This window comes from Stegodyphus dumicola, chromosome X1, assembly GCF_044657685.1.
Source record: "Stegodyphus dumicola isolate Sdum_Otavi_A_Nest chromosome X1, ASM4465768v1".
Lineage (NCBI taxonomy): Eukaryota > Metazoa > Arthropoda > Arachnida > Araneae > Eresidae > Stegodyphus > Stegodyphus dumicola.
This window is the reverse complement of record NC_140780.1, coordinates 107,447,377-107,464,715: the sequence shown is the minus strand read 5'-3', so window position 1 is coordinate 107,464,715 and position 17,339 is coordinate 107,447,377. Positions and strand designations below refer to the sequence as shown.

General features: G+C 36.6%; 1 protein-coding gene across 2 annotated transcripts in view; it reads left to right on the top strand.

The window, feature by feature from the left end:
* LOC118195903 (trypsin-1-like) overlaps nt 1–16,954 on the top strand; it is a 122,856-nt gene extending 105,902 nt beyond the window's left edge. For both annotated transcript variants that reach the window (XM_085807755.1, XM_035367242.2), the window contains exons 6-7: nt 360–496; nt 16,740–16,954. In XM_085807755.1, the coding sequence (XP_085663881.1) occupies nt 360–496; nt 16,740–16,904 (302 nt within the window). In that variant the 3' untranslated portion in view covers nt 16,905–16,954. The remainder of the gene's footprint in view (nt 1–359; nt 497–16,739) is intronic.
* The last annotated feature ends 385 nt before the right edge of the window (nt 16,955–17,339 follow it).

Here is a 17,339-nt window from a genome sequence, read left to right as displayed (position 1 = left end):
GAAACTGGATAGAAAAAATGAATAATCCTTATTCTCTGACCTTTGTGGCTTCATTTCAGGTATCAGTATGGATAATAAATAACTAAATTTACGCTATTTCAAGTGAAAAGCGAAACAATAAAGAAATTTTTTCTTCTGTAATAACTATTCTAGGTACATGTAAAATTCAGAATAACTGCATTTTGACAATAAGTGAAATTTGAAATTAATATTTTAATCCTATTCTTGGCAAGCTGGCTTTCCACATTGACTTAATACCTTCAGTACATGATAATGGAGCTTTATTTAAATGTATATGCGCGTATTGGTTTAATTTAAATCTAATAATAATTAGTACATAATAATTATTTATGCTTCAGGTGGGCGAGCATCAAACATCTTACAAGCTGCTGAAGTACAAATTATACCTCGATATGAATGCCTTCAATATTATTCATTCTTAACGAAATCAATGATATGTGCTGGCTATGTAGACGGAGGAATAGATGCCTGCCAGGTAAGGTGTTGAAATTATCTTTCTAATCGAAGTAGGAAAAACATATGGCTAGATCTGATTGACTCATTTTTTGATAGCACATACTACTACTCAAAGAACTACTGAGGAATTAATGGCCAGTATGTTGTTAATTTCTTAAAGTTTACTAGACTAATTTTATTAAATAAGACTATAATTTCATTTATTTCCTAAATATAGAAAGAACTACGTATTAAAAAATGTGTTGCAAACCTTCGATCTTAGCAATAGATCAATGAAGCTTTATTTTCAACATGCTTGTTTGAAATTAGCATTCAATTTCAGTTTCGAGGAATTATATATTTCGCGTAATAGCCTATGGCAATTTGAATAGCATCTGAAAGAAGATGATACATATTTAAATTTGTAAATGACGTCAGTTGTCTCGCCATCCCATAAATGATAAAAAGAGTTCAGGAAAACCCTCCAAATTTTTTAATACATAGCGTGATAGTTACAGACACTCAGTGAATTTCACTCCGCATTCCAGATTACAAAAGACCACTATGAAGCATTTAGACGGCTTCACACGTAGCAGAATAATTGTAAACTCTTTGGCTGATGTGGTTTGTTGTTATCGATGTTTTTAAATGTTTCTAAAGTGAGACACTGCGTTGTCATTGAAATGCTCATGCGTTGTCATTGAAATGATCATGCTGTAGCTTGCGACTGCTTTATAAGGGTAAAATCTTTACATGAAAACTTTGCACTTTACCCTATTTTTTCATAAATTTTGCAGTTCAGAGAGCTAGGAGCAATTTTTTTCTTCCTCTTCTTCTGAATACACACTGCTGACCATTAAAATTGCAACACCATGAGGAAAAGAAAATACAAAAAAGATATTTTTCGTGCATAAGACAAAATGCTCAAATTTGTAAGCAGTCTGGGGGTTTACAGGGATGCGAAATTAGCAGAAACAGCCGCTAGCCCTGGCAGCTAAAACTGCCCTTACCCGGTTAGACATAGAACTGGGCTTGGATGACAGAAAGAGGCAACTCATTCCATGTTGCTTCAAGTCTATGCCACACTTCATCAACAGTATTAGATGGAGAGGGGTGGCGGGCCAGTCTCCCAGCAACCCATGACCAGATGTTTTCAGTAGCTGACAGATCTCGTGACTGTGTGGGCCAGGGCAGAATTCGAATACTCTGTGTATCGAGGAAGGTCAGAACACGAAGTGCAACATGTGATCTAGCATTATATCGTTGGAAGATGGCGTTTGGCGGGCCTCGAAGATAAGTTACAACCACTGCATCTAAGTTGTCAGAAATATACCGAACTGCGTTCAAATTACCGTCAATCCGAACTAGAGAGTGCGTGTCGTCTACACAATGGCTGCGAAAGCCATCACATCAGATGAAGGGCCTCTATGCCGACATCGAATGCAAGTAGGCGACGTGCGGTCTCGTCGAAGCCCCCAGATACGTTTACGACCATCAGAATTCTGCAGGTATTATCGAGACTCGTCTGAAAAGACGGCATTGTGCCACTCCTGTATCCAGCCTTGTCGTTCGAGGCGCTAGAGCCGCTGTCTCTCTTTATGCTGCATTGTCTAGGGAAATCAAAGTAATGATAGCCGTACTGATAGTCTACGCTGCTGCAAATGTCGATCTTGTGTACGAGAGGATACTGGGCGTGCTGCAAACATGCCCATTTCCTGACTAATGGTCGGTAATGTGGTTATACAGTTTTTCAGCGCTGACCTCACAATGTCTCTCCTCTAGGCATTTGTCAAGGGAGGGCTTTGAGATCCTGCATGCTGTTCAGTATGACCCTCAGCAACACATTGATTCCATGTTCGCATGACAGTCGTTGGATGTCGACCAGTACGACGAGCGATATCATGGAATGATATTCCACACTCTCGGTAGGCAACGATCTTGCCTCTATCGAATTCCGACACTTGGTGGTAAACATTTTTTCTTATTATTCGAGGCATAACATGATATTCTGAGAAAAATCCGACCTTACAAAGGGCTTTCCGAATGAGAAATCCACAACACAACTTTTCTTTAATGCAGTGCTTCAGACGTCGTTTCTACCTCCTGCGTCTTCTAAATGCGCTGAAATACTAATCATTTGCACATCCCAACCTCTTCTTCCTTTCATGTGATTTTGACGTTCTTCAGATCATTTCTTCCTTGTGTTGCTATTTTAATTGCTAGCTGTGTATTTTCTTCCAAAATAACCTTTTGTTGCGGCTTCTAGAGTTGTAGTTCTTTCATGTTGAGCTGATTTCATGATCTTCTAATGCAGTGGTTCTCTATCCTTTTCGCCCTAAGCACCCTTTTTAGCAACGCTAGAAGATCATTCCCTCTCTCTCCTTTCCAACACTTGAAAAATGCATATACATTTATATAGATTTGGATTGTTTTATTAATTAAGCAACAAAAAATATAGAAAATTTTGGTAAATACCCAAACTTTGAATAAAAGTAAATTTTTATATTCATAAACAAAACTAAAAACTTAACAATTAAGTAAAACTCTGAACGAATTTTTACCCCTGAAATTATGAAATTCCCCTCTAAGGAGAATACCCCGGTTGAGAAACTGTGCTGAAACTTCCTCATCTTCACTGTTAACTTTCCAGCCAATGGTTTCGTCTAGATATACAATATCATGGATTTAAAAAAAAAAAGAAAGAAAGAAAGAAAGAAGAAGAAACCCTACGTGTCAAAATACTTCAAAGACTTTGCCCCTGTAATGAAATCTTCCCATTATTTCTTACAGGCAAATTTCATAGTCCTGTAAGTCACTTGCTGCCAGGCTTTGTTAATGAGAGTTAGCGAAGCATTGGAAGAAATGAAAAATATTAAAATGATGTTTCCAGAAGGCCCCAAGAATTAATTAGGCGCCACAGGTTAACTCAAAACACATTTGAAAATAAAATCTCCCCGATGTGAGCATTCGTAACTCGAGACACCATTCGTCATTCGCTGAGTCGTTCTTGAACCGAACTGCTCGTGAATTGAGGCATTCGTGATCCGATGTTCCACTGTATCTGTTAAAATGAGGCTAAATTTGAACGTTAGATTGAATATAAAAGTGAAAAAGCTACAAGTGTATGATCATCCGGGTTCCTATGGTTATTATATTAAAAAAATTAAAGTTCAGTGTTTCATGGCCAGACCTAAGTAATCCTAATGGTTTTGGATGTAATTTCCCATTACAATCTTTATCCATAGCGTGGTAATTTATGAATACAGTTTCCAGCTTAAGAGGAGAATTTCTGCATTAGTGCTTAGATATACTGTAGAGACATTAGGTTATTTCGAAGCTGGAGACATGAAAAATTAGCAATGCCCTCGCCGGGACTCGAACCTCAGACCTCTCGAATACACGCCGAGTGTTCTGGCTATTACACCACGAAGGCATGCTAAGAAGGCGGGAAAAATATCTTATGTTATCAGGTTCAATGTTCCTTCTAACCTTCTTCGGGAACATACAAGGACCTGACTCGGAACAGAGAGCTTACTAAAGCTATGTTCACTAATTGTGGTAAGTAGACAGGATACAGACGAAGGGTATACAAAACCCTTTATTTTTCTCTATATACAATAACTTCCGTACTTCGGAATACAATGACCCGCCACTCGGGGTCTAACGTAAAAATATAAAAATAAACTAAACTCTAATTTAACTTTAGAATAATACACGTGGAAGATTGGCCTTATAATAACAGGAAGCGTATGTAGCACAGAGACTGTGAACACTACAATACGTTTAATTTATCAAGAGGATTAAAACCTCTGGCCTGGAAGGCAAACAGCAACTGCGTAACTTCTAAGGTAAGCGGCCTGCTTCGAACTCATTGCTTCCTCTCTTTCGCTTGGCAAAAAGGCCACGCTTAAATACTTGGCGTTCGCCAGACAAACTTTGCATAAAAACCTTCACGCTTATAATTCTGGCCGGAAGTAGAAAATAAGAAGTGATAGTAAAGATTTAAAATAAAATAAACGTTAGTAAAACTTAAGATCCTTACATACTTCCCGCCAGAGTTAATTAGTTTGAAACTGAGGTCTAAAACGACCTTGTTGAAAACTTTTAGCTCTAGAATCTAACGCGAGGCCAATCTTTTACAAACATAATTTCGCTAGAAACTAGAAATTTAAAAGAAAGAAATTTGTTACAATAGCAGCTCCCAGGATATACAACAATTTTTTTTTTTTTTTTTTTTTTTTTTTCAACTGTACTGCATCTGCACAGGAGCTTTTATTCAGTTCTGGTTCCTTCCAGAGATCTGGAAGGAAAACTAGTTTAATGAAATGTTACACAATGACATGGCAAGTAACATATACAATTATACTGCTCTTAACATTCTTATTTCATTCATGACTATTTTAATTATCTCTCCCCGTGCTCTCTGACATGTGTTGTAAAAGAACACCAAACACGAATGTGTTTCTGTCTACTTGTGCCACACTTCCTCCTACAATCAAAACACTAACGTGTTAAAATTCAACATAACGAGACCTCTTAACACACCCTAATTTCAACTCTAAACCCTGAGGTACTATTCTAAAAGTGGCTAACTCTAAAGTGTAGCGTCAGAGAGCCTAACTACATCATTCAACCTTTAACACATATTCGCCATGATTTAGTCTTTACAGTCACACGAATAACAAATTTTTAACATTACTTTCACTTTTACCATATCACGGTATTTCTTAACATTTAAAATAACAGAACATATCAACATGCCGTTAATTTTACAGATTTGAAAACATACATTAGTAGTACATTGTTAACTTCTATTCTTTTCAAAGCAAGTGCCAATTCTTTCTACATTGAAATAATACATTTCAAAAAGTCTTTCAGACTAAAACTTCTCTCTTGCTAGAATGTTTTAAATAACATTTATACAATAACTTTTTTTACAATATTTAAGTTTTTACACAACGCTATTATACATCAACTTTAGTTTTACGCACGAGTAATTGAAAAACATAATACGAAAATCGGTCACAACTCATTTCTCGCCCTTTTGGCGATAAAGGTAGACCTCGCATGAGGTAAAACTTCTTGAAATCTGCCACTTGCAGTAAGAATGAAAGATTAACTTAAGTTTGCAAAGTAACATAAAATTTTACTTATCTTTGTAATATTCGGACATCGTTTTCTGGGCCCAGTCTTTAAAGGTACTACAGATAGTAGCTTGATTTATCCTCCTTCTTGTACGGGCTCGCCCTTCAGTGCTTTCCTCTGGAAGCTTCCGTTTTTCACCAGTTCGGCCACCCTTGAACACCTTCCTTCTCTCCTCTGCTTGTGGTCTTGGCCGTTTGAAGGCAGCTGGTCTTGGCGGAACCGGGAAACTTCTGTCGTGATCCTGCTTGGACCTCGTTGCTGGCCGTTCAGATTTTCCTTGTACTTTTTCCTCCGCCGCTGATGGCCCTTCTGCAGTTCGGCGACTTTTGCTGCGGAGAGTTCTGTCGGATGAGTAGATCTTCCGTTTTAAAGCCGGGTTATAGTTGCCGTCATTTCTCCTGGTTCTCTTCACATACGTCGTCCTTCTCCCTTCTTCATTCTGGGGGTGTTTGTGAACTCTGTTTTCTGGACGGTGGAACGGCTTCTTTTTCTTGTTACCTTCAATTTTTCCGCGGGGCAATTTTCTTTTCACTTGCTTCTGTCTCTCATTGGCTTGCCCTTGTACTTGTCGTTTTTCCACCTCTGGAACTTGTACCTGCGGTGTATGCCGTGCCGGATCCTGCAAAAGATCTGAAAAGATTTGCATTTTATTACGATCGAAGTAGGGCTTGATTTGATCAATGTTTGCGGAACAGGTTTCACCATTTCTGGCTTTTAACACTACAACAGCGTGAATTATTTTTTCTATAACATATGGTCCTTCAAATCGTGGAAAAAATTTGGCAGTTTTATCTTCTGGTGCTGAAGAAAGTGAATGCTTAATTTTTAAAACTTCATCCCCTACTTTATAAGTTACTCCCCGTCGTTTCAAATCATAATATAGCTTCTGTTTTCTTTGTGCTACTTCCGTATTCTTTTTTGCTTCTTTTATTAGTTTTTCTATATCACCCATTTTAAATTCTGGGGCTCTTTGTTGCACATAAAATAATTTATCTAACGGTGTTATAATCTTTCTGCCTAGAAATAACTCAGCAGGAGTTTTGCCCGTTGTATCATGTTTTGCGGTCCTAAGGGCGAAAGCAAATTCATTGACATAGTTATCCCAGCTTTTATGAAAATTTTTAACATAACTACGGATAATTTTCACTATATTTCTGTTGACCCATTCCGCTATATTTGATTGCGGCCGATACGGGACCATTTTTAAATGACGTATGCCCAGTTTTTGGCACATGTCTTCAAATACATTAGTTACAAATTGAGGACCATTATCCGATATAACTTTTAGGGGCACCCCGTATTTTAAAATATATTTATTTAAAATAGAATCGGTAACTAATTTCGCGGAGGCTCGTTTTAAGGGAACAATTTCGGTCCATTTACTAAAATGATCAACTATAACAAGGAGATAGCGACTTTTATTTAACTGACTTTTTGGGAAAGGGCCCAATAAATCGATGCCAATTATTTCATTTGGAAATTCGGATTTAATACTATTTAGAAACCCGGCCGGGCGGAAATTAATATAATTAACGGCTTGACATGTTGGGCAGGACTGGACATACGCCCTTGTTAACTTTTGCAGTTCAGGAAAGTAGACTGCCTCGCGTACGCGTTGGATAGTTTTTCGAATACCAGCATGAGAAGCTAAAGGGCTTTATGGAGCTCCTGCAGGATATTTAATCTAAGACTAGCTGGGATAACAGGTGGAAATTCGTTGTTGGAATTCGTAGTTTTTGTATAGAATAATAGACCATCTATTAGTTCGTAATGGGCCGCCCTATTTCTTATCGCCACAATATCTTGGTGGCTAAAATTTTCAGGATCCTTCAAATACTCATAAATACTTCCAAACTCAGGATCCTTACCCAGTTCGGTTATTACAGTTTCTCGGGAATTTATTGTACATGCTGTCAGCATTGCCATCTTTACGGTATTGCCTTGTTCGTCTATTTTAATCCTTGATAGGGCATCTGCTACGATATTTTCCTTTCCAGGGGTATGCTTGATTACCAGATTATATTCTTGCAGCTTGAGTGCCCATCTTATTAACCTTGGGGATAAATTTTTCCCTGAGTACAATCTAGTTACCGCCGCATGATCAGAGTATACTGTTATCGGCGCCTTTCCAAAATAGACTCGGAACTTTTGCACTGCTAACAGAACTGCAAGTGCCTCTCTCTCGGTCGCGGAATAGTTTCTTTGTGTTTGATTTAAAGTTCGGCTAAAAAATGCCACGGGCTGCTGATTTTGCGAAAGTACCGCTCCTACCGCATAATCCGAAGCATCCGCTGAAATTTCTAAATTTTCATCCTTTTCAGGAAATTTCAACACAGGGGCTTGCGTTAATGCTTGTTTTAATTTTTCGAAAGCACTATTGGCTTCGACCGTCCACGAGAATCTTGCCTTTTTCCTTTTTAATTTTAACAATGGCTCAGCGATAGCCGCAAAATCTTTTATAAAGGACCTATAATATGAACGAAGTCCTAGAAAAGAAGAGAGCTTCTTTGCCGTGTTTGGAGTCGGATACTTTTGTACAGCGATTATTTTTGATTCATCTGTCTCGATCCCTTTTTGAGATATTTTGTAACCTAAATATTTTAATTCAGGGGCTGCAAATTTGCACTTTTCGACATTAACTTTTAGACCGGCCTCATTTAATAAAGAAAACACCTGTCTTAAATCCTGTACGTGTTGGTCGAGATTATCACTAGTAATAATGATATCGTCTAAATAGATAAATGTGGACTTTCCAAGAACAGGTCTTAACACAATGTCCATGCATCGCTGAAATGTTGCTGGGGCCCCTGAAAGGCCAAACGGCATACGCAAAAATGCATAAGTGCCAGACTTGGTTATAAAAGCAGTCTTAGGCACGTCCTCAGGCCTCACCCCTATTTGAAAATAACCAGTCGTTAAGTCTAAAGTCGTCATAAATTTGGTTGATTTTATGTTCCTTAAAATTTCTTCTATGATCGGTAACGGATATACCGGATATTTCGTTATGGAATTTAATTTACGGTAATCAATAGCGAATCTCCACCTTTTTGGATGCTCCAAAGGATAATCATTATTTTTCTTACATAAAACCACCGGGCTAGCATAACTACTTGAGATGGGCGTTATGATTTTTTTACGTAGCATATCGGTAATATGCCATTCTATAATTTTTTCCTTATTCTTATCATACCGGTATGGTTCTTGACGAACTGGCAATGCATCTCCGGTGTCAATACTATGGTTAGTAACCTGAGTAAATCCTGGAATATCACTAAATAACGAAGCAAATTCACTTACCACTTGTCGGATTCTATCTTGCTCGTCATTAGACAGGTGGTCAAGATTTAACCTTGGCGGTTCAACCTTTTCTACACGCACTGGTTTCATTGTCAGCTTAAGGGACGCTTCATTAAAATCCAGTGTTGCTTGTCCGTCTGAAAGAAAGTCTATCCCTAAGATTAAATGTGCTTGCAGATTCTTTACTATAAAAAACATCACCTTTATTTGTTCGTCCTTGATACGGATATACAAAGGTACTTTACCTACGCACTTACATTTTTCTCCTTGCGCCGCTAACACTGTTGTATTATCCGCATTATATATGCGGTATTTGCGAAAATACTTTCTAAAAAACTCCTCTGCCACACAGGAACACTGAACGCCGGTATCCAGGAGTGCGGTGGCTGGGATATTATTCACCAAGACTTCAATCTTCGGAAGAGTCAAATTTTTCACCATTACTGTATTTAACTTGTAGGAAGAGGGGTTTTCGTGGCCTTCGGATTTCCGCACGCTCTCGTCAGCAGAAATCCGTTTTAGTTTAAATTATTTTTCCTTTCCGTGCTTTCCTTCTTTTTCCACTGGCCTTGAGACTTTTTTCCTGGGTTGCTATTGAACTGTCGACGTTCGCCGGCTGTTTTTGAATGCTCGGGTTTCCTTGCCCACTGATTCGCTTTTTCTCCGTAGTCATGTGCTTGAGTTTGCTGTAGTCTTGGCGTACCAAATTGGTTTCGCTGTTGATATTGGCGTCTTCTTTCGACGTCCGCCGTTCTTCTACTTTCAAACTGGATTGCTAGCTCAAATAACTTTTCCAGTGTAGTCGGATTTCTTAATTCAATAAAGTCTTGCACTTGGGGCAGTAACCTCGGCAAAATCACTTGAATTATTTCAGGATCCGGACGGTTTCCATACAAGAGCTTGAAAACTTGAATTTTTCTTAAAATAAAGCTCGAAAGGTTTTTCGATTCTTTGTTGATATATACTGAAAAGTTCCGTTTCTAATTTCGCACGATCCCTTACAACAGGGAAGGCTTTTAGTAGGGCAGTCTTGAAATTTTCGTAAGTATAGGTGGGACTTCCTGCTTGACCCAAGAGACTTCTGCCTATACATTTGAACCAGTTAAGCGCTTGGCCCCTCAAAGCGCTGGTAGCTAAGGTAACTTTTTGAAACTCGTGCACGGGGTAGAGCATGAAGTGGTCATCCAATTTTTCCAAAAAACTGGTTACCGGTGAGTTTCCGTTAAACGTTGCTTCTGGTTTCATCGAAGCGCGCATGGTCTGGACGATGTAACCGAATCCTTCCAGGGCGGCAGCTGGCATTTCTGGATTCTGAGCCGCTGCAGGCAGCACAGGTTCTTCTTGAAACTCGGCCATGGTTATTCTTCTTCGTTGGGCGCCACTATCAGGTTCAATGTTCCTTCTAACCTTCTTCGGGAACATACAAGGACCTGACTCGGAACAGAGAGCTTACTAAAGCTATGTTCACTAATTGTGGTAAGTAGATAGGATACAGACGAAGGGTATACAAAACCCTTTATTTTTCTCTATATACAATAACTTCCGTACTTCGGAATACAATGACCCGCCACTCGGGGTCTAACGTAAAAGTATAAAAATAAAACTAAACTCTAATTTAACTTTAGAATAATACACGTGGAAGATTGGCCTTATAATAACAGGAAGCGTATGTAGCACAGAGACTGTGAACACTACAATACGTTTAATTTATCAAGAGGATTAAAACCTCTGGCCTGGAAGGCAAACAGCAACTGCGTAACTTCTAAGGTAGGCGGCCTGCTTCGAACTCATTGCTTCCTCTCTTTCGCTTGGCAAAAAGGCCACACTTAAATACTTGGCGTTCGCCAGACAAACTTTGCATAAAAACCTTCACGCTTATAATTCTGGCCGGAAGTAGAAAATAAGAAGTGGTAGTAAAGATTTAAAATAAAATAAACGTTAGTAAAACTTAAGATCCTTACAATGTATTTCCCCTTTTAAAGGGCGACTGGGGATAAGGGGACGAAATTGCCAAATCCTGGTGGTAGAGAATCATCATCCACCACCTTTTTTATTTCGGGCTCCACTGTAGAGACGTTAGGTATTTTTGAAGCAGGAGACACGCGAAAAATGACGAATGCCCTCCCCGGGACTCGAACCTTGCACCTCTCGAATACGGGCTGATTTGCTGGCCATTAGACCACAAAATTATGCTAAGAAGACGAGAGAAATATATTAGCCTGACAGAGAAAATGCAACACATGAAGATTTGGTTGCACAATTATGCAATCTGCAAGGAATACTCAGTTGAGCAATTTACATGAATGATCTGAAATGTACTTTTGTCAGAAGATAATAGGAAGAACTGTAGAGGATGGAAAATTCATTACTCAGGACATTTTCCGCACTCTGATTTCGTCCGTACCCCAGGATGTTGCTTCTTGTAGCATAGCAGGAAATGATGCTACTTTTTTACTAACCCCCATTGTATATTAAATCGCTGTATTGTGTTATCCTTTTAATACAAAAATTACTTAGTTATATACTAATTTTTTTCGGAAAATGTTTACATGATATTCTACTCGCTCTTTCACTTCATGTATTTTCTCTGTCAGGCAGAGCATAATAACAGTTGTGCTTCAATATCTCCAAATAGTTAATTCCAAGACTTAACTCATATAATACCGAATGCTATTTAAAATTGATATTTGTATAATACGCATAAATATGCTACAGTTTGATGCATAAATTGAGCAGAGTAAGACATCAAGAATATTAAATTACACTATTTGCTTTCTTATGTCTTTACTATGATTTTTTTTCCTTTCTTCAGAACAAACGAAAATGAGTTACTCTGATAGTTCAGACTAATAATTAGGTTATTGAAGAACAATGAAAAAATACGGTACCTGTATTTCACACTATAATGTACAATACTGGGTTGAAACTTTTCTTACCACACAATCAGATCATATCCGTATTACATTCCCCTATTTCAATCATATTTACAGTTTTCATCTTTCTCCCTAGTTGAAAAGATATTGCGGTTTCTCTTAAGTTCTCTTAAGCTTCTGAGAACAGTCGATGCTCATTACAACGACTATTCCATTACAAAACCGTTGCAGAAGTATTCTAACTGAAAACTTAAATCCACTTGCGTTATAGCAATTACTTGTTTTAACCTTCTTTTCCTAATAGCGATTACTTGTTTTAACCTCCTTTTTCTTTAGGATACGAGGGATCACTAAACTAGCATCAAATGGTCAGCTAGCATCATTAATTATTCTAGCAGTGCCCCCAATGATTTGATGAATAAAACTGCTGAGCACTAGAAGTTCAACCCGAGTTCATATCCCAGAGAAAGGGACGAACGCATTGGCATTTCCGCGATTTTGCTCATGTTTAATCATATGAATGAGTTTTCTATGAATATCCTCTACATCACTTCATTCAGGCAGATAGGCCTTCATGCTTTGTCATATCTAACCGAACAAATCAAGAAACAAATGCTATTACTGTTTTTTCGGGTTGTTGTGACTGTAAATAAGAGCTGTCTAACCACGAAAGATATACTAGCTGGGCCGTACTGAGAATAGGAAAAATGGTACTAACAGAAAGCAAACGAATTCAAGAGGAAATGAGGATAAGAACCAAAGAAAGGTGACTCAAATAACCGTATAATCATGAATAGGTGCGGGAATCACCAATGGTCGAGTGCTAGTGGGCTGAGACTGCTGAATATTGGTAGTTCGTCCTGGCTGGCTGCATGGTTGGTTTTTATACATTTCCCAATGTTTAACATGAACGTGATCCATTTTACCTTGGAAAATCCTCTACAGAGGAATTTAGGGAGATAACCTTAGTGTGTTTTGCCATATTCAAATAACCAGTGAATCCGCCATAAAAAGGTATGACCATTTATCCTCATACTTTTCCTTGTTCAACTAATACCGCGCATTGCTGCGGTGAGGGCAAGTACTAAACAAAAAAAAAAGGGTTTTCTTTCAACTTAGAATGATATGAGGTTCCTCAAGGACCATTTAACTCTCTGTTTAATCTTCTCGAAACGCGCATTCAAATGTTTATGATCCCGATTGCTGGGCTGTTTAAACGTATGTTCAGCATCTTATTATGACACGTTCTCCTTTCCAGCGCACATCGAAACTTCTAAAAAGCTTTTTACTTTCATCTATTTTGCATTTAATTTTTTTTTTAATAAAAATTCGGATAATTGAAATTGTGGGTAGTGTATGGATAGATATAGGACATCACTGTTTTGCGTTTTATCGTTTTACAAATAACCTCAAAACTTTACTTTTCTTCCAAACAAAGAATGAAATTGTTTTCGAGTTACCAGAAAGTCTTTGCGATATCAAAAAGTGGACGTTTAGATTTGAGAGAATTTTTAGGTGATAAATATATTCTATGTTATTCATGGAAAATCATAGGTCATGTTTCCTTCCGGTAACGACAATGTAATTTGTTCATAAAGAATGATGTTGCAAAACAGAATATTGTTCCTTTAGAGAATTATTGGTCGAAGTTTGTTACGCTCTTCCGATTCTCGCAGATTTCTAGTTACTTATTCACCTACTTGAGAGTTCGTAGAACTGTACACGGCCAAGCTAATTTACTGTTCTTCTTCAAACCCGTTGTACTGCATTCTGACTAGGCTGTTTTTCATCTCATCTTAAAATGAACTTGTGACCGCATTTAGTGTCGAATCAAACTTTAAGTGGATCTGTCTTTCAAACCAAATGTGAAATAATTTAGTAAACATTATAATGACCCCACACAAATTCCGAATAATATTAAAGCTTTCTAGCGTAACAGATATTTGCTTAGTAGAAACTCAACAGAAATGGAGACAAGTGACCATTTTGAAATATGGCGCAATGGTATCATAAATTATGCATAAATAATACCCTAAATAGTACTATAAATTATGTTCTGTTTGTCCTTCTTCCTCCCCTCTGCCTTCCGCTTCTGTTTTCCATCCCTATAAACAAGAAGAAAATAATTTACAAAATTGTATATGGTCTATTTTAGCGGTTCTCAACCTTTTGACTAACGCGTACCTTCTAAACAAAAAACCTTTAGTAACACCACAACAAAGTACTACCACCACCACTTTTCTTGAACAAAGCTCAGATCGTATAAATTTACGAGTGCTAGAAAAAAAAAAAAACTCAATCAGGATGCTGAGGTTTTAATTTTTTAATATAATACTTGAAAACACTTTGCTTCTTTGCGTACCATCTATTTTCCTCTTGCGTACCACCGGTTGAGAACCCCTGGTCTATTTCCTTTCAGTGCAAGATAGGAAAATTACGAGAAAATTACGTATTTAGGTAAAAATCTTTCACTGTATGTTTTGTCAAAAAGGAAATCTGCCATAATTTATCATTTATGCTACGATTTAATGAAATTTAATAGAATAGTTCTTTTCTGACGAAAGAAAGATATACGTATATTCGTTTAAAAAACAAATTTGTGAGACTACCGAATAACATTTTTTTACTTAATGAAAGATCGAGTTTGGCTAACTTGATGAATGGGAACTAAAAATAGTTTTTATATTATTTTTATTAACATTGTTATTATTACAACTTCTTAAAAACAATATTAAGCTCTCTAAGGCTGTAACGTTAATAATAATATGATTTATTCGTAAGGATTTTATGTGATGATTAAAAAAAGATAAACATCTCTTGGCCAATTTTCCGTAAGCTGATGATTCGAGGTTAAGAAATGGATCAAAGACTAACACACTGACCAAAATTTAATACGCTTTGAAAATAATGTTTAATTTTAAAAATACACGATAATAACTTACATTTACAATCTACACCATTTTAGTGATAATTCGTATATAATTAAGAATTTTCTTTTCTGTCTCGCACATATCACTTCTGAAACAATTTTTTATTCTCTGAGGAAAAGAAGGTGAAAATCAATTATTAGTAATCATCTCTCAGTATATGCTACTACAAGTATTGTGCGTAAAATATTCCGTGAACCTGAAAATATATTGCATTTATTATCTGTCAAATTACTGCACTAAATAAAAGATACGAGATTAAATTTAACGACCAGGCAGATGAGTGTCAGTTATTTTTGACTTAAAACTTTATTTTTGACTTAAGGTTTTTTTGGTTGGTTATTTAGGTATGACAAAACACATGATAGCTGTCTGGCTAAAGGCAAAGATGACTTCTTGGAGGAAGTTCCTGGAAAACTAGTTCTAAATTTGCATTACACATGGAGAAGACCAACCATGCAGCCCTCCCATTCGCCTGATTTCGAACCTGAATCAAACTACCAGTGTTCAGTGGTCTTAACTCCTCGGCCATTAGTGAAGCCTCAAATAAGAATGAAGCCGTAAATAAAGTCGGAATAATTTCAGTGTAACGGTTGAAAATACAGCGGGACACGATTCTAGAACAAAACGGAATTAAACAAATGAAAACAATCAATAAAATATGAAATATGAAGCATTTTGTAGCATAACAAAGACATGATAATTGCAATAATTTGCATTAGTAACACTAATAAATAATTTGTTTTTAAATACAAGAAGCAAACACATTTACTGCACCTTTTGCCCGCTAATCCACGATTCATCATGGCTAAATGAATAAAAAGGAAATACTTTGAAGGACTATGGAAAAAGCACACCTGAAAGAAAAAACAAAATATGACATTCTGATCATCCAGATAGAGCTTAACCTCTTAAAGGTGTCACAAATCATTTCAATGAAAAAAAAAAAAAGTCAAAATCCATCAAAGATCCAAGTTTTTTTTTTTTTTTTTTTTTTTTTTTGTGTGTGTGTGTGTGTGTATTAAGATAAAGTATTTACTCCAACGTGTAAATTAAGTGAAACTAAATTGAGTTTATCGCAGCTCGCAAAGTACACAAAGGTCATCTACTTAAAGATAGAAATGCCTGCGTGCAGGACATTCCTTATGTATTTGGGAAATACGTAAGGAATATATGAAAAACCACAAGCAGTCAGCGCTTTTCGTGATCAACAGCCGAACCCGAGATAAACTAACAATGTCTCACAATTTTAACCACTCAGCCGCCGGTGGACCCATAAAATATATAGGAATTATAAAGATTCTTAATTCTAGGGACCAATCTTTGATAGAATGCAAACCAACAGGAAAGCTTTCCTTTTCATACTAGAGCATTTCGCATCTTTTTTAAATAAAAGTCTTTGTTATTATTTAAATAAATCTAAGTCATTGCCATTTATATAAAACTAATAAAAGTAACATAGATGATCGCTATCCTCATATTGATAAAAATTGTGCTATTATCGTTTAAGTTTTATTTTTGATTGACAATTTTGATTCAGACGATATAAAATAGGGGCAAGGGAAATTAGATATCCTGCAGTCAAGATACGTAATAAAAGAAGTTTGAAACACCTTTCATTAATTTTGCTAATGGCATTTGTGAATAAAATTTATGCAGTAGAAGACTATCGAAACGTTAATCTGAAGTATACATTATTTTTAAGTATTACAATTTCTTATGCTGATAAACCATGTAATATTAAAATCTGGAAGTTAACTGAGCTACCTCATTGCACACGGACTTGCAAAAATCCCTGTTTGGTTCTAGACGCGATTTTCTTTGCAACGGAAAGTCAGTAACACTGCCTTTAGAGTCTGTGTCTAGGTTTAAACACAATGTAAAGATATTAATCAAATTGTACAGATAATGCATATTTATTTTATTTTTCATTTATTTATTTTATGTTTATTTTTATTTAGTTATTGATTATTTTCGTTATTTTTTTTCTTCTCAAATCCTTAGAAATTCCTTTTACTAATATGACATATGATCGTTTCAGGGTGATTCTGGTGGTCCTTTGGTTCAATACCGAAATGGAAGTGCCTATTTGGTTGGAATTGTATCATGGGGTATAGGATGTGCCGAGGCTGGACACCCTGGTGTTTACACCGATGTGACACAATTTGTACCTTGGATCAAGCATTATGTATACCCTGAATTATAATTATTCGAAGAAAATAAAAAAAACTGTATTTAGCTGTTTTTTAATAACAATTACTGGTCGTTTCTGGTACCATGTCATTCGATGAACCTCAGGAAAAATATTATTTAAATTCGTAATACAAGGTTTAATTACTTAAATCTCGTAACTCGAGATTTCATTTTAAAATTGTTCAGTATTCTTCTAATGAGCGAATTATTCTAGGATCAAAAATCAGTAGATCAGTTTTACAGCTCGGTAAGAAGAACTACTTTTAGATTTGGAAAATCCTAAATTGTCAGATAAGCGGAAATAATATTTTGTTTTAATTTATGTGACTACATTTCTGAATTTTATATGAGTTTTTCTTGGGACGCAGAAATTACAAAATATAAAGAATAAAAATTCTAGAAAATTGAGTCTTGAAATTTCCGTCCCCCCCCCCCCACCGAGTTGAGC